Here is a 26486-nt window from a genome sequence, read left to right on the forward strand (position 1 = left end):
GCCGGTTCGCTCATCACTAATACTTACCCCTTCCTCGAAGTCCCGGATCCCGTCCCGTTGCCGAGAATCCACTTCGGAAGCCGTGCACACGCTCATCAGAGATGAGTCCGACACCCATAGAGAATGACTGGAGCAGGGCATACCAAGTACTGAAATACTTGCGATTTTTATATAGACATAAATTACAAATCTCTGTTGATTTAAAAGAATTTTTTTTGCTGAACAACCCCTTTAAAGGGAACTTGTTTCCTGAATGATAAGTCCTTTGGGCATTCCCCACCCCATCAGCCTTAATTGATCTGTTTGTGTATGTATAGATAGATCCATCAATCAAGGTCTGCAGGGCGGGAAAAGCATGAAAGTGACCATTGGTTCCTTTAAATCCATTTGCACAGAGGCCATGCGCTCTACTATGTGTAGTCTATATGTGTTTGGCTTGTCTTATTATTGATCTGTAGCTGTCATATAACTGACCTAAGGGATTACGAGTAGAAAAGCTTTACCTCCTGTGATCTGCAATATGTCTAGGGAATCTTTGTGGCACTTGATAGCTCGTCCTTCCAGTTTGGCCGGCTGTGTGATTACAGCCTTTACGTCGCTGACTCGATGACACTTTACTATGGAGTATAATTTGGTTAGCGCTGAGGAATATAACTGCACCATGTTTATTAGTAAAATCCACTTTTTACGCCTCCGTCTTTTGTGTAGACATCTAGTTTTTCCCAACGTTGTCTCATATGAACTTTGCTCCGCGTCGTGGTCGTCTGCTTTAAATAGTCCGGAGAGTCACTCATCGGTCCCGGGCTGTGTTTATGAACAGGTCCCATATAGGTGTGGGTTATGTGTCAGGCCTCAGAACTTGCTGCGTATGTGCAATCCCTTGGCCTTTTGCACAGATTTGAAAAGTGATATGCGGAGGGGAATCCTTACACATAAGAGGATGAATGCTGGCAGCGGGGCGGGGGACTGTCTGCTTAGACATCTGTTAAGTCACTTAAACAGAAGTTAAATAGCACAGCACAGTCCCTGCTGCCCGACTCAGCACATAGTGGGGTCTCTACGCCTATACCTTTATATGAGGAAAGCAGAGCTGGCAGGGTTTTGGTAATACCAATTACTGTTCTTGGCAGTAATATATATACACCGTGGTGCCTTGGATTACGAGCATAATTTGTTCCGGGACTGAGTTTGTAATCCAAATCTAGTCTTAAACCAAAGCAAATTTTCCCATGAGAAATCATTGAAGTGCAGACAATTGGTTCCACGCCCCCCAAATAATTTATTATTCTGAATAACATGTAACACAAATGAAACAAACATTTAGAAACATCTGAGTATGTGATGATATAAGCTATTGTACAGTATAGCAATCAGCATGTGGAGTATAATGTGTAGTAACTGCATAAGAATGAAAAAACAACAGCAGTTTGCAGATATAGGATGGAACTGCAGATCACCATAACGCAGTAGCGAAGTACAACAGGCTGGAATAGAGAAGCAGGGCTGCTGTCCGAGGTCTGTGTGGTCACATGATAGCAGTGGGGAAGGGGGGTGTTCAGCATGGACCAATCAGGAAGTGAGAATCACAGAGCTGTGCAGGAGGAGAGTGACAAACTTTTCTATACAGCAGTGTGAGTGGCGGAATGTAAGTGCAGGCACATTATAGCAGCAGTGTGTGTAGCTGAGTGTGAGTGCAGGCACATTATTGTAGGAGTGGAGAGGATGGGAGACACAAGGGTGAACAGAGCATGCAGGTAGTATGAAGGAATGAACAGGGCATATGTGGGCGCAGTACAGCAGCGGACTCTGTCCGGGGAGAGAGGGGTTACAGCTATGAAGAGGTTACCTCCCCAGTCTTGTCCCCTGATGTAAGCCCCAGCCTGAAGTGGATCTGCCATCTGCAAAGTGTGGGAGACTTCCTGAGTCAGAGTACAGTGCAATAGACCCCACTATGCAGACCTATTTCATCTGCTCCATTGTACCCATCTTCTTGCATTATGTGGCCCACATGCCCTGCTGGCCATGATTGATCGATCTCTCCTTATACCCAAGCAGCGAGAGATCTAACAATCCAGACTGACTGAGTAGGCAGAAGTCAGCAGGGGCCGCCTTGAAGAGACAAGGGCAGCATGAAAGTGATGACAGGTTCCCTTTAAAGGGGAATTCTTATCTGGCCATAAATGTCTTATAGATGCCAAGACCCGCATCTATCCTGAAATAGTGCCCCCTGGCTACTTCTGGCCTACCTGCAAGCATCGGGGGTGGTTGGGAAGTCAATACACAGCTGAACAGGATGTTTCACATAGTTTGCATGACTCCATCGAGTTATGTAACAGACATGTCAAAAGTTTCAGTAGTGGAATGGAGTAGTATGGAGTGTTCATACCGCGACCGAGAAAAGAGCGGCCACTCTGTGTGAGCAGGACGGCCCCATCGACTTACATAACGTGGACATCTCAGCGGAAGAGATTGCACTAAGGGGGCACACGCACGGTCTGTAAATGCGAATGACGTGCTACGGAATGGCGTTTGGAGCTTCCGGCATCACTTATTATGTGGAGAGTGCCGAAACTGGTAAAATCTTCATGTTACTGTACTGGCATGGCTTGTCAGTATAGTAGCACAAAGATTTAATTTAGTACGGGCGATTTTAAGAAGCTTTGTAATTGGGTTTATTAGGCAAATCTGCCATTATCTGCATTCAAAAAGACTTTCCCCACGTCCCCCCCCCTCCTCTCTCTCATCCACTGCTCATTATCAGGAAATCTCAAGTCTTTTACATTAGTTGGGCCCTGTCCTATGGAGGGGGGAGGAGGAGGAAGGAGATTAGTCACCAGCAGAGAGCAGAGAACAAAGGATTACACCATGCGTGAAAGCCGGTATTCAGAGGTCAGAGAGGTCAGTGCTGACTATCAGAGGAGAGAGCCTGTGATGTAGCTGTAAATTAACTCTTTGTTGTCCTGTTTTGGTGCCTCATCTCCCTCCACCCCTCCCCTCTCCATAGAAAACAATGAAGACAGGGGGAGAGCTTCAAACTGCTTTCTCATAATAAAAATAAATTTTTCGGCTAATAAACCCAATTACAAAGTTTCTTAAAATCGCCTGTACTATTGATTTCTGCAAAAAAAATAAAATAAATTAAACGACAGTGACACTTTAAAAGTTTGCCGGAGCTGGTAGATGCACTTGTTTAGGAACTGCCTTTTAATAGTTGTCCTACCACCCTGGATCACACTTGTATATATGTAATTTCTTGTTAGCAGCCGTTCCTTCATACTGCTTTCGTTGGGTGTGCACTCTCTATTTTAAACATGTTATAAAATAGTGGATAAAAAGTACCTGTCATTTCAGGTAACCTTGTGTGTGTATATATGATGCATAGGCTATTTATGGCCTTTATATACTTGTATAGGATATTTTTCTCCAGTTTTCTCCCCTGCCGTCTCCAGCCCTCATTTTCAGTTGTCCCTGAGCCAGAACTGTACCTGCATCTGTATCTATATAGTAAACTCTCTAGAAGAGGCAGCAGAATGGATGACATTATAGAGAAATACTGAGCAGTGTTAGCTGTGAATGCTGCAGTCGGTGAAATCTAGTATTACACACTCCTGCGGTGTCTGTCTGCTTTTCTCCAGCCACTCCTTCCACCTCTATTGTATTGACTTAAAGGGGGTACTCTGGAGAAAAAAAAATGTTTTTAAATCAACTGCTACTAAAAAGTAATACAGATTTGTAACTTCTATTAAAAATATTTAGTATTCCAGTATGTATCAGCTGCTGTATGTCCTGCAGGAAGTGGTGTATTCTGACACAAAACTTGCAAATCTGTATAGGTTGATTTAAAAACTTTTAAAGGTGGGAATCCCATATAGATATTATTGTAGATCTCTCCAATAAGAAAAAAAGTTTTCCTTTTAAGCCTGACAATTTCCTTTATTTTGTTACAGGGAAATGAAGCAAGTTACCCGTTGGAGATGTGCTCACACTGTAAGTAATCTTTGTGTTTGTAAGAAGATTTTTGTCCTTTTTGTATTCTTTAAGAAGTAGCTCCTGTACAGTAGGTCGGGGATCAGCTGATCACTGCAGATCTGTCTCTTCATACCTCAGTAGTTTGCTTTTCTTACATTAAATATTAATGCCCTTTTACACAGACCGACGATCAGGAAAATGAGCGTCCCTGGCAACTCCCCATTCCTGATAATTGGCCCCTGTAAAATGGCCAGTGCTCAGCCAACAAACAACAAACACTTGTCGGCCAGCAGCTTCACCATTACTGTTGACCACACATCACTGTGCAGATGGCGGGCTGCCAAAAATTATTAATTGAAAGGGCTGCAAAAAATGATCCAGAGATTTTGTGCTTAGTGTTACTATTAAAGGGATACTCCAGTCAAAAAAAATTTATAAAATTTTAATCAACTTGTGCCAGCGATTAGTAGCTTACTTTTATTAAAAATGACAAGTCTTCAGTACTTATTAGCTGCTGTATGTCCTGTAGGAAGTGATGTATTGCTTCCAGTCTGGAGAGCAGGAGAGATTTTCTATGGGGATTTGCTACAGCTCTGGACCGTTCCCGACATGCACAGAGGTGGCAGTAAAGAGTGCGGTGTCAGACTGGACAGAATACACCACTTCCTGCAGGACATACAGCAGCTGATAAGTACTAGAAGACGTGAGAATTTTTTTTTTTTATAGAAGTAAATTACAAATTTCTGGCACTTTCAAATTTTGCTGGAGTATTCCTTTTAAGGGCCGTATTACATGATCTGATATCCTCGATAAGCAAGCACCAATCTTCTTACAAAGCCTTACGTGGCTCGATTATTGTGCAGCAAGGGCTGTGTGTGTGTGTGTGTGTATATATATATATATATATATATATATATATATATATATATATATATATATATATATATATATATAAACAGTAATAACTCTGTTTTTGAACGCTTTGGAACTCGAACTGCTTGGTATTCGAACGAAAATTTACCCAGAAGTAGTGTTTGGAATTCGAACTTTGCTCGGTTTTTCGAACGTTTTTGCGAGCGTGGATGGTGGTTTGTACCTGGTGATTTAAGCAGTGGTGAGGCTTCACATACAGTACAGTGCTGTATAACACTGCTGGAGTGTATATACAGTGCAGTAGTAGTACAGGCAGTGCACCACCATCTCCCATACATTACAGTGCTTGGATGGGGGGGACGCTATACAGTAAAGGATGGGTGAGGAGTTGGTGACTACTGTACTATAATTGCTGGTTCTGATGAACATTTCTTATGTTTAATGTCCTGTACAGTATAGTGCTGTTCTGTACTGTAGTGATTATACTGAGCACTTATCAGTGTAATACATGAGTATTGTAGGTAATTATTGGTGGCTGCTGGAACCAATTAATCACATTTACATTATTTCCTATGGGAAGACACTGCTCGGTTCTCAAACTGCCTTCCGGAACCAATTAAGTTCGAGAACCGAGGTACCACTGTATATTATAATCTCCTTAGAGATGTCCATGCAGCCCTTGCTTTGGTGTGAAATACTAAAGATATATAACCTGATCACATTCCCCGGTGTCCCCAGGCCTTGTCTGTAGGATTCCCCAGTCACTGCAGCTGCAGCTCTCACTTCTGGTCCCGCCTCTGAGGTGACAGGTCACTCATCCAATCACTGGCTGCTGTGCAGTGGGAGCTACGGTTGTGGTGACCGGGAACACCTACAGACCAGGCTGGAGGACCCCGGGGGAGCCTGGACAGGTAAGTAATAATGGTGGTAGTATTTAATAGACAATCATCAGCCCTTGGCCGCGCTACCTATTACATGCATCGATGGAAAAGGCAACGATCAGCCGCTGATCGGTTCTTCCGCTGATTGTTGTCTTTATTAAACAGAGCAATATTGGCCTGATTTGGCAGATTATCACTCTGTGTAATAGGGCCCTAAGGGTTAGCAAATGTATCCCCCCTCCCCTGTTCCATTTTGTCGTCGTCATCATCATCATCATCATCATCATCATCATCATCATCATCATTATTATTATTATTATTATCATTGTCAGTAGCAGTTCAGTGATTAGTGTTGTGCTCCCTGTTTATTTCCCTGCTTTCTCTGTTACTAGAGACAGACCGAGCCTAAAAACAGGGTAATAAACAGCAGATTGCACGGAAGTAAGACACTTAGTGGACAAGAATTTAGAACATTTTTTTTTATGGGTTAAAGGGAGTCCTTTTTTGGTAAATTTATGTCATTTACAAATATTTTACAAATCACATACACTAGTAAATGGAGAAAAGCTGTTTATGACCCCTACTACTTTGGTGGCACAGCTGAAGAGATATCACTAAAAGCATTGAAAATATAGCGTCATTGCCTATGGTTTTGTTGTTTTATATTAAAATGTCTTTATGTGGACTGTGAATAGTGTCAAGGGGAGAAATCTGTGAGTCCCTGGGCCCCAGCACTATGCTGCTGATTATGCACAGTGGGGCACAGCAGTGCCAGGGCCCAGGGGATCCCCTTCTCAGACCAAATAAATGCTCTTACTCATATCTATCCAGCGATACCACCAATTTGGCTTTGTAACCCAGAAAACCCTCTTTAAAGTGTTACTGTCATTGTAATTTTTTGCAGAAATCAATAGTTCAGGCGATTTTAAGAAACTTTTTGTAATTAGGTTTATTGGCCGAAAAATGCATTTTTATCATGAAAAAGCAGTTTGAAGCTCTCCCCCCTGTCTTCATGGTTTTCTATGGAGAGGGGAGGGGTGGAGGGAGATGAGGCACCAAAAGAGGACAACAAAGAGTTAATTTACAGCTACATCATCGGGCTATCTCCTCTGAAGTCAGCACTGACCTCTGAATACAGGCTTTCACACAGGTCCCACTGTGTAATCCTTCGTTCTCTGCTGCCACTGCTGCCACTAATCTCCCTCCTCTCCCCTTCCCTCTCCATAGGTTACACAGGGCCCGACTGATGTAAAAGAGTCGAGATTTCCTGATAATGAGCAGTGGATGAGAGAGAGGAGGGGGGGGGGACCTGGGGAAAGTCTTTATAAATGCAGATAATGGCATATTTGCCTAATAAACCCAATTACAAAGTTTCTTAAAATCACCTGTACTATGGATTTCTGCGAAAAAAAAAAAAAAAAGTGATAAGTAATCATGTTTATTGCAAATCAGCCATGGCACTATTCCCAGAAACAAATGTTCAGTTCCCCTGCAGCGCCACCACAGGGGAGATTAGGCATTACACAGTTCACATTGAAATTATTGCATCCTTAGTGTTGTTCATTGGCATGTTGGGTCCTCCAGTGCTGCATGGGATCTCCTCTATGGTTATTGGATAAGATTCTAGATTTGGGAATTCCTCTGACTTATAAAAACATGGACACTTTCTTCCAGAGACAGCACCACTTTTCCTCTCGGTTCGGGTGTGGTATTGCAACTCAATTCCATTGAAAAGAATAGAGTTGAAATGTAATACCACACACAACCTGAGGAGAGGTGGCGCTGTTTTTGCAAGAAAGCAGCTGTGTTTCTACACTTAGATAACCCCTTCAGGACTCTTATAATTTTGTCTTTTTTTGTTTCTCTAAATGGTGGCCTTGACCTTGAGCAGTTGGTTTTCCGAGGGGAAATCCTCATCGCCACGGCCTATGTAAAAGCGCCAGTCTTTCTGATTTTGTACGTTAGAATACAAGTGTCTATGTATATCTTCAAGGGCATTGCCTGTGTAACGTGAGCCAGGAGATGGAAATAGACGCCTTGCCTTCAGCATTCAGTGCTGGGGTTATGAATCAAAGAGACTTTTAGTTCAGACGGCCATTTCTGTTCGGTGGGTGGTTGTTCGGGGTTTTAAACAGAGACGTTGACAGTAAAAGGTGTCCTGTATCACGCCGTCCTTACAGCTTCATCTCCAGTACGGTATCACTACGCCTCCTTATGCCTCAGTATAATACGGGAGATTCTTGGAACGCTCAAATGACAAGTCTGGGGATTCCCGGTGAGCTGCTGTCATTCTAGTTTATTCCCTCTAGACTTAAAGGGATTGTCCAGGATTAGAAAAAGAGTTGCATTCCCCCCCCCCAAAAAAAAACAGTGCCACTCTTTTCCTCAGGTTTTTTGGGGTATTACTACTGTTCCATTCACTTCAATGGAACAGGGCTGGAATACCACACAAACTGAGATCAGCTTCTTTCTTGCTAAAACCACCCGTGTTGTCAGGTTGTTTGCGGTATTACTATTCAGCGCTTTTGGTTGAAATGGAACAAAGCTTCAAAAACTGCATCCAAACTGGGGACAGCAGAGGTGATCTTGCCGAAAGAAAGCAGCCATGATGTTGTTGTCTGGAATAACCTCCTTTAAATCAGTTGATGTCAGAAAGTTATAGTCCAGCTTTCAAGTATCAGCTGCTGTATGTCCTGCAGGAAGTGGTGTATTCTGACAGTGTTCTCTGCTCCTGACATAGATGGCAGCAGAGAGCACTGCGTCAGACTTCAAAGAAAACACCACTTGCTGCAGCACATACAGCAGCAGTTAAGTACTGGAAGACTTGAGATTTTTTTAAATAGAAGTAATTTACAAATCTTTATAACTTTCTTATAGACACCCATTTATTCAAAAGATTTTTTTTTTTTTTTTTTTTTTTTAAGCTGGAGAACCCCTTTAAATTTTTTTTCTAACTCCGCGGTACCCTTTAAAGGGGTTGTCCATCAAAAATCTTTTTCTTTCAAATCAACGGATATCAGAAAGTTATATAGATTTGTAATTTACTTCTATTAAAAAATATCAAGTCTTCCCATACTTATCAGCTGCTGTACGTCTTGAAGGAAATGTTAGTTTATTTTCAGTCTGACACAGCACTCTCTGCTGACATCTCTGGCCGAGACAGGAACTCTGTCTCGGTTTTCTATGAATCCCCATAGAAAACTTCTCCTGCTCTGGACAGTTCCTGTCTCGGCCAGAGATGTCAGCAGAGAGCACGGTGTCAGACTGAAAATAAAACATTTCTTGCATGACATACAGCAGCTGATAAGTACTGGAAGACTTGAGATTTTTTAATAGAGGTGGTGGAGGTGGTGGCTGAGGGAAACGACGCTCTGGTCCCCGGTTCCCGGACGCTTCCTGGTGTCTGACGCGGGCCCGAGACGATAGTCTCAGGTCCGCTCAGCCAGTCAGTGACAGAGGCGGCATCTGAGCGGACTTAATACGGATCCCGCCTCCGTCACTGACTGGCTGAGTGGACGTCACGTCTCGGGCCCGCGTCAGACACCAGGAAGCGCTCAGGGACCGGAGCGCCGCGATGCAAGACCCGCTGCTGGAACCGGGGAGGTGAGTGGACGTAGTTTCCCTCTGCGCCCTCCTCCCTGGTCCCAGGAGAAAAATGCCCCCCGCTGGAGTACCCCTTTAATTTCTCACCCTTGTGTATTCACATCAGGTCAGTCTAAGGGCCCTATTACAAGTAGCGATAATCGAATCGGCCAATTATTGCCCTGTGAAATAGAGACAACGATCAGGCGATAACAACGACCCTCAGCTAATTGTTTTAGGTTTGGACCTGAAACCACATTGCTACATGTAATAACGGTACGGGGCCGGTGGCTAACGGTTCCCCAAACACCTGATACCTTACCTCTCCCCGCTCCCGGTCTTCTCTCCTTTGCTCCGCAGCTTTCCGGTCCTGGTGGCTGCAGCGTCTGAGGGGCCTGTCAGCTGACAGCCTGCTCAGCCAATCACAGGAGAGAAGACCAGGAGCGGGGAGAGGTAAGGTGTCAGGTGTTTGGACAAGGACTGCATGGACATCGCTAAAGATTATCGCGCCGTCTAATAGATCCAGTACAGGAGTGCCGATCTAGCAGATTGGAGCTCGCTTACTATCCTAGGCATACAGAGCGTCAGGATTGCCGTCCAAGGACCTGCCAGCTACCAGATCTGTTCTGGGAGATGTATCTCCTACATAAGATTTATGGTAATCCTCACATTCATTGCTGCAGGAACTTTAACCCCCTCTCAGCCAGTAACTTGATATAGTAATGCAACCGAGCTGGTCTTTCTCTAAGGCTCAGTTCACACTGTAATTTACCGATTACATCTCACGCATACATCCGCATCCTGTCAAGATGTGATGTATACATGCACAGGCTCAACTGTAGCTAGTATATGACTGCGTCAGGTCACTTCCCAAACACACAGGTGTAGTGTCTTTATAGCATGGTGGGCTGCACTTTTTTAGTTTGAGTACATACATGAATACATTCGGGGGAAAAAACAGAACTTGATCACTAGATGACTACGTTACCAGGTAAAATAGACTAATGCGCTCTCCTCATGACAGGTCATCAGTCAGTGATCCGCGGCCCCCTGCCCACTCCACCGCTGAGTGCACTATACAGTGGGTTGGGATGGAAGCAGTCGGCTCCAGTCACCATGCAGAGGTAGTAACTGCAATTCAGCTGCCGTTCATATGTACAGATCCAGAGCTGCAGTTACCAGGTCCGGCCACTACATGGTGAATGGAGCTAGCCACTTCTGTCCTCAGCTGATCACTGAGGGTGTCTGGTATCCACACTCTGCCCTATCCTGTGGGTAGCTCAACAGTCTATTTTGGCTAGAAAATCCCCTTTAAATTCTATGAGGTCAACGCCTGTCACCGACATCTCACTTCTTCCTACTGCACATGCCATGAATGGCACAATTGTAATGGGACCAAGATCTAAGATCCAATTTATAGCAAAACTGAAAGTGTCACTGTCGTTTTATTTAAAAACATTTTTTTTTTTATATATAGTACAGGCGATTTTAAGAAATGTTGTAATTGGGTTTATTAGGCAACTATGCCATTATCTGTATTTAAAAAGCCTTTCCCCAGGCCCCCCCCTCCTCTCCTCTCTCTCATTCACTGCTCTTTATCAGAAAATCTCGACTAGTTTACATCAGTGGAGCCCTGTGTAACCTATGGACAGGGGAGGGAGGAGGAGGGACATTAGTCGCCAGCAGAGAACAAAGGATTACACAGTGGGAGCTGTGTGAAAGCCGGTATTCAGAGGTCAGTGCTGACTTCAGAGGAGATAGCCCGATGATGTAGCTGTAAATTAACTCTTTGTTGTCCTGTTTTGGTGCCTCATCTTCCTCCACCCCTCCCCCTCCATAAGAGAACCATGAAGACAGGGGGGGGAGCTTCAAACTGCTTTTTTATGATAAAAATGCATTTTTCGGCTAATAAACCCAATTACGAAGTTTCTTACAATTGCCTGGACTATTGATTTCTGCAAAAAAAATGAAACTACAGCGACACTTTAAATAATTACTAGCCAAAACCCATCCTAAGTGCTTGTGCAGACTACATGCATCTATGGTGCCTTATAGGACAGATGCGGCCACTTCATGGTGACTATGATCATCCTGCATGTCTAATATCTAGGACTACATTGGGCAGCAGTACCATGCGGCAGTGTGAGCGGCTTTAGGGTTAAGCAGGCGCTGGCAGATCTGGATAGCGCTGCTGTTTCTTTTTTTCCTGGCACATTGTAGGTCAGGCAGGACTTGCATCTTGCTGTTTTGTAGGTCTTTTATTTTGGGATGCAGTCAGTGCGGGATGTGTGCTTGTCTAGGGTTGAATTTCGCCCCTCGGGCATAGAGTAGATGAGCTTCTCCTGTGCTCATTCACTCCTCGGTGTGCGTGAAGTGACCGATGATCTGCTTAGCTTGTCCACATTAATTATGCCATGTGATCGGGCGGTATTAGGCGAGCATTAGCAGCTCCTTTCTGCTTAGTCCCGGATTCGGCAGACTTCTCGGGGAGCCTCCGATTTGACTGTTATGGCGAGTGCCGGCAGAAAGCTTGGTAACCGGACGCGTTCCTCTCTGCAGGACTGAGTCCTATATACACTCTGTAAGCCACGCTCCTCCTAATAATCTTCTCTTCTCTCGCAGTCGATGCTGATGAGATCAAACGACTGGGGAAAAGGTTCAAGAAACTCGATCTGGACAATTCGGGATCTCTAAGCGTGGAGGAGTTCATGTCATTACCGGAGCTGCAGCAGAACCCCCTGGTCCAGCGAGTAATAGACATATTCGACACTGACGGGAACGGAGAGGTTGATTTTAAAGGTAAGCACGCCGTCTGACATTGATATATGACGATACGTTCCCCTTCTCCAGTCGTTTTTGTTGCACACTCTTATTAGCATGCTATATACCAGTCACCCCCCATGTCTTTGACACAAATAAGCGTGACGGCCTGCTTCAGATTAGGTTGGAGGAAAAGGGCCAAGGTGATTTGCAGCTTTAAGGCTCTTTAAGGCGCTTTAATGCGTACATCTCTGCACTGACGTCTGCCTGTATACACCGCATAATACATGCTGGACAAATGGCTTTGCAGGCTTTTTATTATAACCTTTCTAGTAAAAGCTTATGGCTTATTAAAGTGGATTTGTAAGCCCCCCCCCCCTTCCCCCATGCTATGCTATGAGTGGGAAGTAGAAGTTGTAGGCAAATACTATGGATATTGTTTATTGAAAAGCTCTGTTAGGGTTTTTTTGTGTCAGGTTTTATATTGGTGGGTGTTATGGGGTATCACAGAGACTCACAAAATTCCCCTTTAATGTAATACAACCCTGTCATCAAGTAAGGTATAGTATAAGGAAGCCTTTATGTGTGTCAGGAGCTTCCATGTGGGCAGCCAGTCAGCAACCAGTTTAGTGTAACAATCACCTCCTCGACCAGTCTGTAGAGCGATTGTCCCCAGTCTGTGGCAGTCCAGCTGTTACAACACTACAACTCCCATTGTGCTTTCTTATGGGATGGCATGATGGGAGTTGTAGTTTTGCAGCAACTGGAGGGCTGCAGTTCACACCTGTGCTCGACCGCAGTTGACACCATGTTGCCCGACCTGTGGCTGTCCGGCTATTGGAAAACCACATCTCCCACCATGCCCTGACATCAAGAGGCATGATGGGAATTGTAGTGTTGCAGGAAGAGTTTGGGAGCTGAGCCGAAGGGTCTTAAGAATTGGGTACTACCCCTGTATAGAGGTCTTGCTGAATTCTGGGAACTTGTGATCATGGGGTTTGTTGGTCAGGACTTTGACCTACTCTATGGAAAGCCAGAGTTCAGCTCATTCTCTTTATCACCTGTGTGAAATGAAGGGTCAGTCAGGACATATGAAAGGAGCCCTGATAATGTGGCATGCCTAGGCTGAGGAGTGCCGTCTGATGTCCTCAGGTTTTGCAGTAAAGGGGTATTCCTCTCAAACATAACTTTTCATATGTTGCTGCCCATGATGAGACTAACAATTCATTCCATATTATCTTTTCAGTCTCCTTCCCCCAGTTCTGAGCTTCTGCTTTCTGCTAAAATCCCAAAAAATTGTGTGTAAGCCATTCTCACTCCCTCCCCCACCCTTCTTTCCAAGACGGCTGATGTATCAAGTATCTGGAAGGCTGTATCTGCAAGTTTGTAGCTGCTTTGTAATGTTGGGAGGGTTATTCTGTGGTCAAGTTACTTATGAACCTCCCTGTGATTAATCTTCTGACATTACAAACTTTCTACAAAGTTGCAGATAGGGACTTGTTTACATCAGCTGTCTCAAAAGGGAGGAGGGGGAGACAGAGAGGCACTCACACACAGATTTTTGTGTCTTCGGCAGAAAGCAGTAGCTCAAAACTGGGGGAAGGAGACTACATAGATAGAAAGTATGGAATGAATTGTTAGTCTCACCTTGGGCAGCAACATATCAAAATGTGTTTGAATGGAATACCCCTTTAAGTTGGAGCATTAGAACTGTATTGTAAATGGCAGACTGATCCATGTATCAACTAATGTAACTTTTTTCTCTTTTGTTTGTGCAGAGTTCATTGAAGGAGTATCGCAGTTCAGTGTTAAAGGTGACAAAGAACAGAAACTGAGGTGTAAGTGTTAACAAACGCCAATGTTACATGTGATATTGTCTCACTGCAGACCCATAGGAAATGAGTAGAGACTGAAAACTACAGGACCTTAATGATGAACCCTTTTAAATTGGTTGTGTATGTTGTCGGGCAGATAGTTTTGCAATGTAATGTGGCACCTACTGCTTTTATGATGTTGTATAGCTGTAGGTAAAATAAATGACATAAGGTGCGGTGCACACAACATCTAAGCTCTGGGTTTGGCCTATACAACTGGATTCTGTATTGTATGTAGCAATGGCTGTGTGTATATGTGTGTATATGTATGTGCGTGTGTGTATATATGTATGTATGTGTGTGTGTGTATATATATATATATATATATATATATATATATATATATATATATATATTAAATACATTGAATTTTGCACGATTTGGATGTGCTGCGACTTCTTGAATATATAGAAGAGGAGACATTTATCCACTTTCCGTTGCTGGCACTCCTGCACCAGGTCTTAGAGTGCACTCCAGACTGAAGTATATATGTATATATATTATATAGTACCTGGACTTGTGTGAGGCACTTTGTTATATAGCGGACGCTCTGTGATTTCCTGTACCTCCCTTTGTCTACCATAGAGATGTGGGTTGTACACGGTCACTTCAAGTCTTTGTTTTTCTACAGTTGCTTTCCGTATATACGACATGGACAAGGACGGCTACATCTCCAACGGCGAGCTTTTCCAAGTATTGAAGATGATGGTGGGAAACAATCTCAAAGACACCCAGCTACAGCAGATAGTAGACAAAACGATTATCAACGCAGACAAAGATGGCGACGGGAGAATATCTTTTGAAGAGTTTTGTGCTGTAAGTTGAACTAAAGTCCTGCCCGTTTCTATCCCCTACTGCAGTAACCTAGACGTAAGCCTCCTGCCCACTCAGCCGATGAGTGAGCGCTGCCATCCTAGAGATGTTCTCCACAGGAATTTGCAGCATCTCTGATTTCAAGGATCAGGCTTAAGTGATTTAGTTGCACTCCAGTATCAGAAAACTGTCTTTAAAATCGCCCCAAGATATATAACTTTGTAATATGTTATTACCAAAAGTCCGTGTAACAACGGCCGCGCCTTTTCTGTGCTTCAATACTGACAGGAAATGGAAGGAATAGAAAATGTGTAGTGTGTGCAGGTATGTCGGCAAAAGAAAAGATTTCCTGGCACTCACCCAAGTAGCGTGCAATTAAATTTTATTCCATCGTGAAAGGAGGTGCACACAAACCGGCAGGACGCGTTTCGGCATTGCACGCCTTCCCCAGCTGTCAGAGAAAGGTGTGCAACACCGACACGCGTCCTGTCGGTCTGTTTGCACCGCCTTTACGATGGAATAAAGTTTAACTTCAAGCTTCTTTGGTGAGTGCAAGGAAATTTTTTCTTTAGGGTGCGTTCACACGTACAGGATCTGCAGCAGATTTGATGGCGCAGATTTGAATCTGCAGCAGATTTGAATTTGCAGCAGATTTGATGGTGCAGATTTGAATCTGCAGCAGATTTGATGGCGCAGATTTGAATCTGCAGCAGATTTGATGGCGCAGATTTGAATCCGCAGCAGATTTGATGGCGCAGATTTGAATCTGCAGCAGATTTGATGGCGCAGATTTGAATCTGCAGCAGATTTGATGGCGCAGATTTGAATCTGCAGCAGATTTGATGGCGCAGATTTGAATCCGCAGCAGATTTGATGGCGCAGATTTGAATCCGCAGCAGATTTGATGGCGCAGATTTGAATCCGCAGCAGATTTGATTGCGCAGATTTGAATCTGCAGCAGATTTGATGGCCTGGATTGCATTTGCTTTGAATCTGCACCATCAAATATGCTGCAAATCCTGTACGTGTGAACGCACTCTTACTATACACAATTTGTATTGACCCCAGCTTCTCCCTCTCTCCTGTGACAACTCATCATCCCCTGATGTTACAGGAGGCTTGGCTGGATCTTGCCTCCCACCCCCCCGAGTGATTCACCATCTCTGACCAGCCTCTCCAGCCTACACCTGAGCAGGCAAGGAGTGACAGAAGCCGCTGCTGCAAATTCACTCATTGTGCAAAAGACTGCAGTGATATTAGGGCTATGTACACATATGCTGAAGTTTCATTGCAGTACTGCAGTGTCTAAAAAGTGCGAGGATCAGAGCCTACAAAGATAAAAGATGCTTGATCATAATATGTTAGGGAGATAAAAAAGCAGCACTGACCAAATTAAATTTTAAAAATTCTTTATTCCAATCGGAGTTACAGGTAGAGAATACAGCGCGCTGTGTGGATGGGACCACAATGAAATGATACAGTACTGCAATTAAACAATTCAGCAACTCAATGAGGCCATGTTACCACTACATAAGTTTTGTAATAATCACGGCCGTCATAACAACGGCCGTGATTACTACGGAACTTACGTAGTGGTACCCTCTAAAGAATCCCGGCCGCAGTGTATACACATAGGGGAAAATGTATGAAAGTGTGTAAATATACACCAGGTGTAAACTGCCCACAGCAACCAATCACAGCTCCTCTTATATTTCACCAGAGCTGAAAGCTGAGCTGTGATTGGTTGCTGTGGGCAGTTTACACCTGGTGTATATTTACACCCTTTCATAAATCCCCCCCCATAGTAGCCCCATAGTATACATTCTGGCCGGGATCCCTAGCAGTGCCCCAAGAGCCTGACATGTCAGTGCATACAATGGAGTGGTCAGGCCGCACTCTCCATTGTGAGTAGCGGGGAATTCGGGAGCACGCGAATGGGCCCGCATCCAAATTCTGCAGCAGTGAAGATAAGTTCCGGCTGGGATCTTCTCAGACACCGGCCGTTCTGTGACCTGGCCAGGTAACGGAACAGCCAGTTTCTTACCATGTGTGAACATAGCCTGAAATTGCAATGTGTGGCCACAGCCTAGATGTTCTGCAACAGCTATGGGGTAGGGTTGAGCACTGTGATCAGCTGAGGGAAGGCAATGCATTGTGGAACTTGTAGTACTTAGCAACTGCTCAACCAGGAAGTACAACCACAATGTACAGAACTAATGGCCCTTTTACACTGAGTGATTATCATTCAAATCTGCAGGATAGAGATTTGAACGATTATCTGCTTGCGTAAATACAGCTAATGATCAAGCGACGAGCGAGAAATCGTTAATGGCGGTCTTATGGCGGTTAATGGCAGTGCATTAATTGGTTGTTCGCTGATATTGGATTGGATATGGATTTGAAAAGATGAGGAATCTCAGGCTTTCCTTAATGACCTGATCTGTTTATAGTCTGTTTCTGGCTTTGGCTTCAAATCTTTAGCAGATAATTTGTCAGATAATCTTTCTGTGTAAATGGACCCTTAGGGTACGTTCGCACGTTTAGGATCCACAGAAGATTTGCTTTGAATCTTATCTGGGCCATCAAATCTGCTGCGGATCCTGTACGTGTGAACGCACCCTAAAAGGACCATTAGTCCTCCAGAACAAATGGATTTTCGGTAGTTTCAGAACTGGGCCAGACAGGTAAGCAATGCTTTTACAGAATGTTTGTTTATTTTTATTTTTTAACCTCGTGTTGGAGTACTCCTTTAAGTAATGCGTCTTCAAGAAATGTGACGCCCTCTGCCTTTTACTTTTTGGAGTCGATACATCTTTCCTTGGGAAACCAGATTAGACAAGGACATTCGCAAAGTTCTGAGCAGTGGGATTTCCTTATTACTGTAAAGCAATTCAGGTCAGAGCTCAGAACATTGTGCCCTTATTATCTACCAGGGACCAGACACTGCACTCTCACCAATGTGCCAGCATTATAGTAAATGGAGCATCAATACATAAGCTTTACTTTATTTGGTAGAGTCTTATGATTAGAAGAATATATTTGTCCAGTAATTTATGGTGGCTTTCCTGGCTTATTCTGGGCTAGTTTATGCCTAAAGGGCTTATCCAGCAGCCTATCCTGAGGGTAGGCCATCAATATTAGATTAGCAGGGGGTCTGATTCCCCCCCCCCCCCCCCCCCCCCCCATTCCCTGCCATTCGGCTTTTAGAAGGGACATTACTACTGGTAAGTATGCTCCCTTTCCTTCAGTGTTAAGCTTTGAAACTGTTGTACTAGCATTGCCCCACTCACTAGGACAGGGGTAGGGAACCCTTGCTCTCCAGCTGTTGCAAAACTACAACTCCCATCATTCCTTTAGCTTTGGCTGTCTAGACCTGATGGAAGTTGTAGTTTTGCAACAGCTGGAGAGCCAAGGTTCCCTACCCCTGCCCTAGGGTGCAAGGACAATGTAAGGATGAGCACATAAATCATTGGTGGGGATGTCTGGTTTCTGATCCTTACCAATTTAACCCCTTCACGCCAGCAATAGGTAGATATACGTTCCTGCTACACATACCAAGTGCAGCAGGGACGTATATGCACGTTCCTGACACTGAAGGGGTTTGATGTGTGCGGGACTGCTGCAGTGAGAGCAGTCTCGCACACGTCAGTGTGTCCGGGCCTGGAGGTAATGAGAGACAGCTGCGTCTCATTAACCCCTTAAACGCTGCGATCTATAGTGATCGCTGCGTTTAAGGTACTCAGTGACAGAACAAGCATCTTCAACTGAGTGATCGGAACCCCCGCAGCGATCACATGTACCGATGGGCGGGGGTAAGCTTCTTACCTCCATCCTGTCGGTTCGGCGTTCTATGCATAGAGTCTACTCTCAGGCAGGCTCTATGCATTGATCGCTGATAACACTGATCTATGCTTTGGCATAGCATATATTAGTACATGCATGATTGCATGTTTTACTGTGGGGAAAAAAAAGTTAAAAAAAAAAAAGTTTAGTAAAAAAAAAAGTTTTAAAAAAACCCTTATTACCCCCCCCCCCCCCCCAATAAAAGTTGAATTGCCCATTATAAAATAAAAATATAAAAAAAATAAACATAAAATAAATAAACATATTACATATCGTAGCGTGCACGTAGCGGGACGACTGGGGGTTTAAATTCTGACTAAATATAATTCGGTCAAGTTGCACGATTTATGTATTTCCCGTTGACATTAATGGGAGTTTTGCAAAAAAAAAATGTACAACAACCATCAGCGTCAATGGGAGTTGTGCAAACTGTCTAACTTTATTTTTATTTTTTGTAATGTATGTATGAGTGCATTTACACATACAGGATCCTCTGCAGATTCTGCTTGTATAAATATACCCATAGGGTATATGTGTACACGTGCAAATTTGTTGCAACTGATTGTATATACATGATGGTGCAGAATCACTACACTTTTTCGCCAGCACATAGGTGCATCCCTAAAATCTTCCTTTGTTTCCTAATCCTCCTTAAGGGTGCGTTCACACCTACAGGATCCACAGCAGATCTGCAGCAGATCCACAGCAGATTTGTTGGTGCAGATTTGATGCTGTGTTCAGTTATTTAAGTGAAAATCAGCTGCGGATCCGGTAAGTGTGAACGTACCCTAAAGGAGAAGCTTGGCAAAAAATTTTATTACAGTATTGTATTGCCCCCCAAAAGTTATACAAATCACCAATATACACTTATTACAGGAAATTATATAAAGTGCTTTTTTCCCTGCACTTACTATTGCATCAAGGCTTCACTTCCTGGATAACATGGTGATGTCACGTCCTGGATAACATGGTGATGTCACTTCCTGGATAACATGGTGATGTCACTTCCTGGATAACATGGTGATGTCACTTCCTGGATAACATGGTGATGTCACTTCCCGACTCCCAGAGCTGTGCGGGCTGTGGCTGCTGGAGAGGATGAAGACAGGGGGACACTGAGGGACACAGGGCACTGGAGGGACACTGAGCATCCCTTTGCCATCATCCTCTCCAGCAGCCACAGCCCGCACAGCTCTGGGGGTCGGGTCGTGACATATTATGGTGGTTCCATATTATGCTTTATCATTTTCTTTTCTGTTTTTGCTACGACTATTTGTAATCTTTTTCTCTTGTGCCACCAGATGATATTGTTGTCCTTCCTCTTTTCAGGTGGTAGGAGGTTTAGATATCCACAAAAAGATGGTGGTTGACGTGTGACTCCTCCGAGCAACACCCAACACTTCTGCTTTCTTCTCCATCTCTGAAGATCTGCTCAAGACGTCCAGCAACGCTCTCTGTGTATTTTAAATGGAAGTATTTTTCTCTGTGAAGCCACATTTTCCAACATGAGCCTCATGAAGCCAACCTAAGTGTTATTGAACTTTTTAAATTCTCTCAATAACTCAGTGTAGCACTTTATAGTCTGAAGGACAGCACAATGGGGAAGAGCATATCGGCTTGATGGAGAAAAAGAAGGGAGTTGGCTTTTTTTTCCTCTTTTATTTATTTTTTTTGTTTAGGTTTTTTTTTTCCCTTCATCTTTTATAACAAGGAGTATATAAATAGCTTTCTATGTAGTCAGTAGGTGGGGGCTTTAACTTAAGTTACTTGAGTAAAGAAAACAAACAAACCTAGCGTAAAAAAAGAAAAAAAAAAAGTGCCAAGCAGAACATAAGCCGTTCAATACCGAAAATCGAAATCCTTACTTTTATTTCACACAGTTTTATATATATATAGTAGAGGAATGTATACTTTCTGCTGGGTGTCTGGTCAATGTGTATTGTTTCTTGTGATATAATTTTTTTTTTTTTCCTTGAGGTTTTTTTTTTTTTTGTACATTACCAGGTTGATCAACCCAGTTGCATCCTGTTAATCTACTTTACACTTTTTTTTTTTTTTTTTAAAGACAGGAAATTTGTATGTTTAATTTATACATGTTAATATATTACCAGGGACTGTGTCTCTTGCTTCTTGAAACGTAGTCGAATGTTACTGCCAAGTGAAGAACCCTTTATAATGCAGAGAACCTGCTTTACGTAGTTACTGGAGCAAAGCCACTACCCCACACATTGTTCCGTCAGTGCAGCGGCCGCAGGGACCTGTTCCTTTTCTTTTTTAACGTATGCAAAATCGACAATAGTCAAGGCGGTGAATTCGGTATCGATCCTTCTCTCACTCCCATCGATTGAATAGAACAAACTACTGCAGGCAGCATGACTGGTAATATTTAAATCGATATATGTATATTGGTTATAGGAGAGGATATTTTTATTTTTTCTGTGTAATCCTTCATGTGATATGAAACTATAACATTTGTCCTTATTTACTACATCGTGTGATATAAAAGTAGCGAGAATTTATTTTTTTCCTTCTCTTTTTCTGGAAACTCGCCTCTCCTTTTTCTGCTGTGGTACTATTGGCTGCATATATTACACACACCTATATACACGCTTTTTTTTTTTGTTTGTTTTTTTAAGCATATCCATGGTAGTTTTATATCGGGTCTGGTGAATTACTAAAAAAAAAAAAAAATGAGTGGGGGTGGGGGGATTCTGCCTGCCATAGCTGTTCCTTCAACTGAGTGCTGCACATCATGGGCTCTGTCTGTGCGAGAGAAATCAAGGTGCTTGGTGTCCTTGCATGACATGGAGTTTTGCATGTAGATCGATTTGAAATGTTCCTCTTGTTTACATAATTTGCATTATATATAAATATATATATAAATATAAAAAAAAGAAATGTTGCCAAACTTTGGTACATGTTGATGTTAACAATCGAAAAAAATAAAAAAAAAATAAAAATAAAAAAATCTCCACTTCATGTAGGTTTTTTTTTTTTTCTTCTTCTTCTCGTTCCTCTGGATCAGTCTGTGGTTCATTTATCCCAGCCAGTGGTCTTCTGTTCCAGTGTCAGCTGCCATGTGCTCTGCTTCAAGGGGGAGATATAGTCTTTTTGTGAATTTTTTTTTTTTTTTTTCTTTGTACATACATTGTGTTAAACCTTTTAGCATATGCTTTCTATTTCTAATACTTGTGCATATCTTGGCTGACGTTAAAATAGCAATCATTTCCTTATTGGAGATTTTTTTTTTTTTTAAGTTTGCGTGGGGAAATGGTTTATTGTTGAATGTTTCTTTTTTTTTCCCTCTGCATGCTATATAAATTGTAGGAAATTAGACTTCTTCATACTGTATGAATAAAGAAATGGATCTTGTTACTCAGTGTCTGGTCTCCCCTTACTGTACATGTCCAGAAGCAACTATTTTACTTTTTGTGCTATTGGTTCAGATATCACTTATTGGTCTTGTCGTCTTTTAGGCCAGATTCACACGTATCTGATCCGCTGCGGATTCCTTGCCTGTTAGTTTCTATGAGAATCCATACTCGCAGTGGGATTGTCATCCATTATACTGGGTACACGCTCCAGCTTGCTTCGGGGGCTCCTGGCTGGACGTCCTGCTCAGCCAATCAGTGTGCTGCCCCACCGCAGCCACTGATTGGCTGAGCAGGATATTCAGATGTCGGGAGCCCCGGAGCTTGGAGCAGGTAAAATATGCTCCAGCTGGGGGTTAAAGGGGTTGTCCAGCGAAAAAATTTTTACTTTCAAACCAACTGGTGTCAGAAAGTTATATAGATTTGTAACTTACATCTATTTGAAAATCTCAAGTCTTCCCATACTTACCAGCTGTTGCATGTCCTGCAGAAAGTGGTGTTTTCAGACCGTCCAGTCATGACAGCACCACCTGGAGATTGAATGCCATTAGTCCTAATAGGAACAGGAAGCACGAGAGGTTAAAAAGGGCCCCTCCCCATCTCACCCTCAGTGTTTTCCTGTTCCTATCAGGACATAGCACGTGAGGTCCTACCTCCTCCTGGTCCTGGGGCTGACAGCGGGATCAGGGTCTGAAGTGGCGGTCAGGCAGGCGGGGGGCATCTGGCCGGGTCCCCAGGTCTCCTCCACAGTCTGCACTGGGTCGCGCGGAATCTGTGCCTCCCGGTCCCATCTTCTCCTCGCTGCCGCGCTCTCGGAGTCTAAGCAGCGGGGAGGGAGTGCTGCGACTCCATTGCCGGGCCGCGGGACCACGAGTGTGTCTTCCCCTGGCCTCTTCCGGTCCCGGGGTGAGCGTGGCGTCTGACGTCACGCGCAGGGCGCGATGCATGCTGGGACCGGAAGCTCCGCCCCCAAGATGGCGCCGACCACCGGGAAATCGCTGGGTCAGCGTGGGGTCTCCGGAGGGCGTGCTTGCGCCACAGGGCGCCAATTACAAGCTGGTCTGAGGTCTGACAATCATATATAAGGTAAGACTTATAGTCATTCGGTCTCTTTGCCTCTAGCACTATGGACGCCCTCCGCTCTGAATCTGTGGAGCAGGCCGCCTCTGCCAGCAATGTGAGTAGCTAACCCTTAGGGGGTCCACTTGCTTACTTTGTGTACCTATCAGTAATGGCTTCCTTCTCTCCTTAGGGAGACAAGGAGCCACATACACGGAGATGTGTTATCTGCAAAGACAAATTGTCTGAAGGATATGTTAAACCTCTCTGTCCAGGATGTACATCCAATATTGTGAGACAGGAGTCCCCTTCCCTAGTTGAGGAACTCCGAAAAATGATTAATCAAGAGGTGAAAGCCACAGTTTCTGCTGCCCTGACCAAAGACAGGTCTGAGTCGCCTGAGCCACCTCCTAAGAAACATAGACGTATTATTTCTGATTCTGACTCCGATGAACAGCCTCTGTCTTCGGGTGACAAATCCGGTGAGGAACAAACCGTAGTTGTCCCTGAGACATTGGAAGAACCTAAAAGATACTATTTCTCGGCTGAGGATACAGATATCTTATTAAACGCAATCAGAAATACTATGGATATCAAAGAAATCCAGGAGTCTCTAAATAAACAGGACGAGATGTTTGCGGGTCTTAAGCCTAGGAAAAAGCGTGTGTTCCCCATTCATAGTAACATCAAAGATATGATTCTAGACGAGTGGCGTGACCCTGAAAGAAGATTGCAAATACCTAAGGAATTTAGGTCGAGATTCCCCTTTGATGAGACAGATGTCAACCTCTGGTCGGAGTCACCAAAGATTGATATCCAAGTAGCTAAAGTGGTAAAGAAAACCTCCCTCCCCTTTGAAGATGCCTCGCAGCTTAAAGACCCCATAGATAGGAAAATGGACGGTTTGCTGCGTAAGTCATGGGATTCTGCCGCTGCTGCGCTAAATCCTAATATAGCCGCTACCAGTGCTGCCCGATCTCTGTTTGTATGGTTGGAGGAACTGGAAAATCATCTCCGTAATAAGTCCTCTAGAGAAGATTTGCTTAAGTCTGTACCTATGCTGAAACTGGCCACAGCATTTCTGGTGGACGTTTCAGCAGAATCTGTCCGCTTCGCAGCAAAAAATGTAGCCCTCACCAACTCTGTTAGGAGGGCACTCTGGCTAAAAAGCTGGGAAGGTGATAACCTCTCTAAAACTAAATTGTGTGCCATTCCCTTCGAAGGATCTCTAGTGTTCGGATCAGTTCTCGATTCCATCCTGGAGAAAGCGGCGGACAGGAAAAAGGATTTTCCTAAAGAGAAGACACCTAAAGGTAAACAGAATTTTCGTCCCTATAGGCAGAATACCACCCCCTCTTATAGAGGAAAAGGGAAATCTGGGAGATGGAGCTACCCCAAGGGCGGCAAAGGGAGAGAGTTCATGCTCAATCCCAAACCCGCAGACAAAAAACAATGACTCGATCCCGGTAGGAGGGAGGCTCTCCCATTTCGTTCACCTGTGGGAGAATATAACATCAAATCCTTTCATATTGTCAACAATAGAGAAAGGTTACAAGATAGAGTTTTCAGACCTCCCTCCTCCGAGATTCTGCACAACCAATCTCGACTCAGACCTATTGAACACCCGTCTGTGGCTAGGCGTATTAGAACTTCTCTCGTTGGAAGCTGTTGTTCCAGTTCCCCCCTCCCAACAGGGTCAAGGCCATTACTCCCGGTTATTTCTAGTCCAGAAATCAAATGGAGCTTTCAGGACAATCATAAACCTCAAGCCTCTAAACCGAGTAATAGCCTACAAGAGATTCAAAATGGAAACTCTAAAAACAGCAATTCCATTAATATCCAAGGGAGCTTGGCTAGCCACAATAGACTTGAAAGACGCTTACTTTCATGTCCCCATCTACGAGAACCATCAAAAATACCTAAGATTCGCTCTGATACACAACAATACCACTCATCACTTCCAATTCAATGCACTCCCATTCGGAATAGCCTCTGCCCCCCGGATATTCACGAAGGTGATGGTGGAAGTGATAGCCTATCTCAGGGTAAAAGGCGTAATGATAATTCCTTATTTAGACGACCTACTTATTGTTGCTCAATCCAAAGAACAACTGAATGCACACATTGTTTTGACCATTTCCTCTCTCCAAGATTTAGGCTGGATTGTGAACGTTCAAAAATCGGATCTGACCCCAGCCCACAGGAAAAAATTTCTGGGCATGATACTAGATACGGAAAGACAGGTGACCTTTCTTCCCCAGGACAAGGTACAAACTCTTCTGGACAAATTCAGGAAGTTTGCCAGGAAGACAACAACAACGGTCCGGGAGGCAATGTCCATTCTCGGCTCCATGACATCATGCATGTCGGCAGTACCGTGGTGCCAGAGTCACTCACGCATTCTGCAAACCCAAATCCTGAAAACCTGGGACCGTCTTCAGTCGCACCTAGATGCAAAGATGCCAGTGTCAACACAGATAAAGCGGTCGATGAAATGGTGGTTAGACGAAAAAAATCTAATAAAAGGACTTCGCTGGTCCCCTCTTCAGACGGTAACCCTGACGACAGACGCCAGCCAATGGGGGTGGGGAGCACATGTTCAAGACCTATACCTTCAGGGGCAGTGGTCGGAAAAGACAAGCCGGTGCTCATCAAACCTAAGAGAACTGAAGGCAGTATACAAAGCACTAAAAGGTGCAGAACATCTCCTACACGGAAAGGATGTCAAAATATACTCAGACAATGCGACTACAGTGGCGTTCATAAATCACCAAGGGGGGACACGTCACTCGCTCCTACAAAAAATGGCAGCAGAAATCTTCAGCTGGGCGGAAGTACACCTTCAATCATTGTCAGCAGTCCACCTAAAAGGGACAAACAACACAAAAGCGGACTTTTTGAGTCGAGAAAAGATATTACCAGGAGAATGGAGCCTAAATCAACAAGAGTTCCTGAACCTGACAGAAAGATGGGGAACTCCGGAGGTGGACCTATTCGCCACAAAGAAAAACAGAAAAGTGGAAAGGTTTTACTCCCTAAACCCAAAGGACAATCCGGAGGCGGTGGACGCGCTAATCCAGCCATGGAATTTCCATCTAGCCTACGCGTTTCCTCCATTTCCCCTGTTAGGAAGAGCACTACAGAAAATCCTAGTTGCTCATACTCAGGTAATCTTCATAGCTCCGGTATGGCCAAAAAGAAGTTGGTTTTGTCTCCTAAAAAAGCTGACAATAGAAGGTCCCCTCCTACTACCTCAAAGGGAAGATCTTCTCGTCCAGGGCCCGCTAAATCACCAAGGGATTCAACAACTCCACTTAGCGGCCTGGCTACTGAGAAGTCCCTCCTAGCTCGCAGGGGCCTTTCGCCAAGAGTGATCGACACTATGTTAAGTAGCAAAAAGGATGTTACATCCTCCATTTACTTGAAATATTGGAGAAAATTCTGCACATGGTGTGGCGACA

General features: G+C 44.0%; 2 protein-coding genes across 3 annotated transcripts in view; both read left to right on the top strand.

Annotated features, from left to right (window-relative positions):
- Positions 1-21970, top strand: part of PPP3R1 (protein phosphatase 3 regulatory subunit B, alpha) — a 74050-nt gene extending 52080 nt beyond the window's left edge. For both annotated transcript variants that reach the window (XM_069954615.1, XM_069954616.1), the window contains 5 exons: positions 3948-3987; positions 11928-12104; positions 13844-13903; positions 14571-14755; positions 19925-21970. In XM_069954615.1, the coding sequence (XP_069810716.1) occupies positions 3948-3987; positions 11928-12104; positions 13844-13903; positions 14571-14755; positions 19925-19972 (510 nt within the window). In that variant the 3' untranslated portion in view covers positions 19973-21970. The remainder of the gene's footprint in view (positions 1-3947; positions 3988-11927; positions 12105-13843; positions 13904-14570; positions 14756-19924) is intronic.
- A 1119-nt stretch (positions 21971-23089) lies between these two features.
- On the top strand, positions 23090-24863 carry LOC138773976 (uncharacterized). The gene is made up of 2 exons (XM_069954499.1): positions 23090-23143; positions 23219-24863. The coding sequence occupies exons 1-2, from the start codon at positions 23093-23095 to the stop codon at positions 24479-24481; spliced, it is 1314 nt and encodes a 437-aa protein (XP_069810600.1). The 5' UTR covers positions 23090-23092; the 3' UTR covers positions 24482-24863.
- Positions 24864-26486: the final 1623 nt, after the last annotated feature.

The sequence above is a fragment of the Dendropsophus ebraccatus genome, chromosome 15 (assembly GCF_027789765.1).
Source record: "Dendropsophus ebraccatus isolate aDenEbr1 chromosome 15, aDenEbr1.pat, whole genome shotgun sequence".
In the NCBI taxonomy this organism is placed as follows: Eukaryota; Metazoa; Chordata; class Amphibia; order Anura; family Hylidae; genus Dendropsophus; species Dendropsophus ebraccatus.

Coding starts and splice junctions, on each gene's coding strand:
- LOC138773976 (XM_069954499.1), top strand. CDS start 23,093: ATGGACGCCCTCCGCTCTGAATCTGTGGAGCAGGCCGCCTCTGCCAGC. Junction 23,144..23,218: donor AGGCCGCCTCTGCCAGCAAT/GTGAGTAGCTAA, acceptor TTCTCTCCTTAG/GGAGACAAGGAGCCACATAC.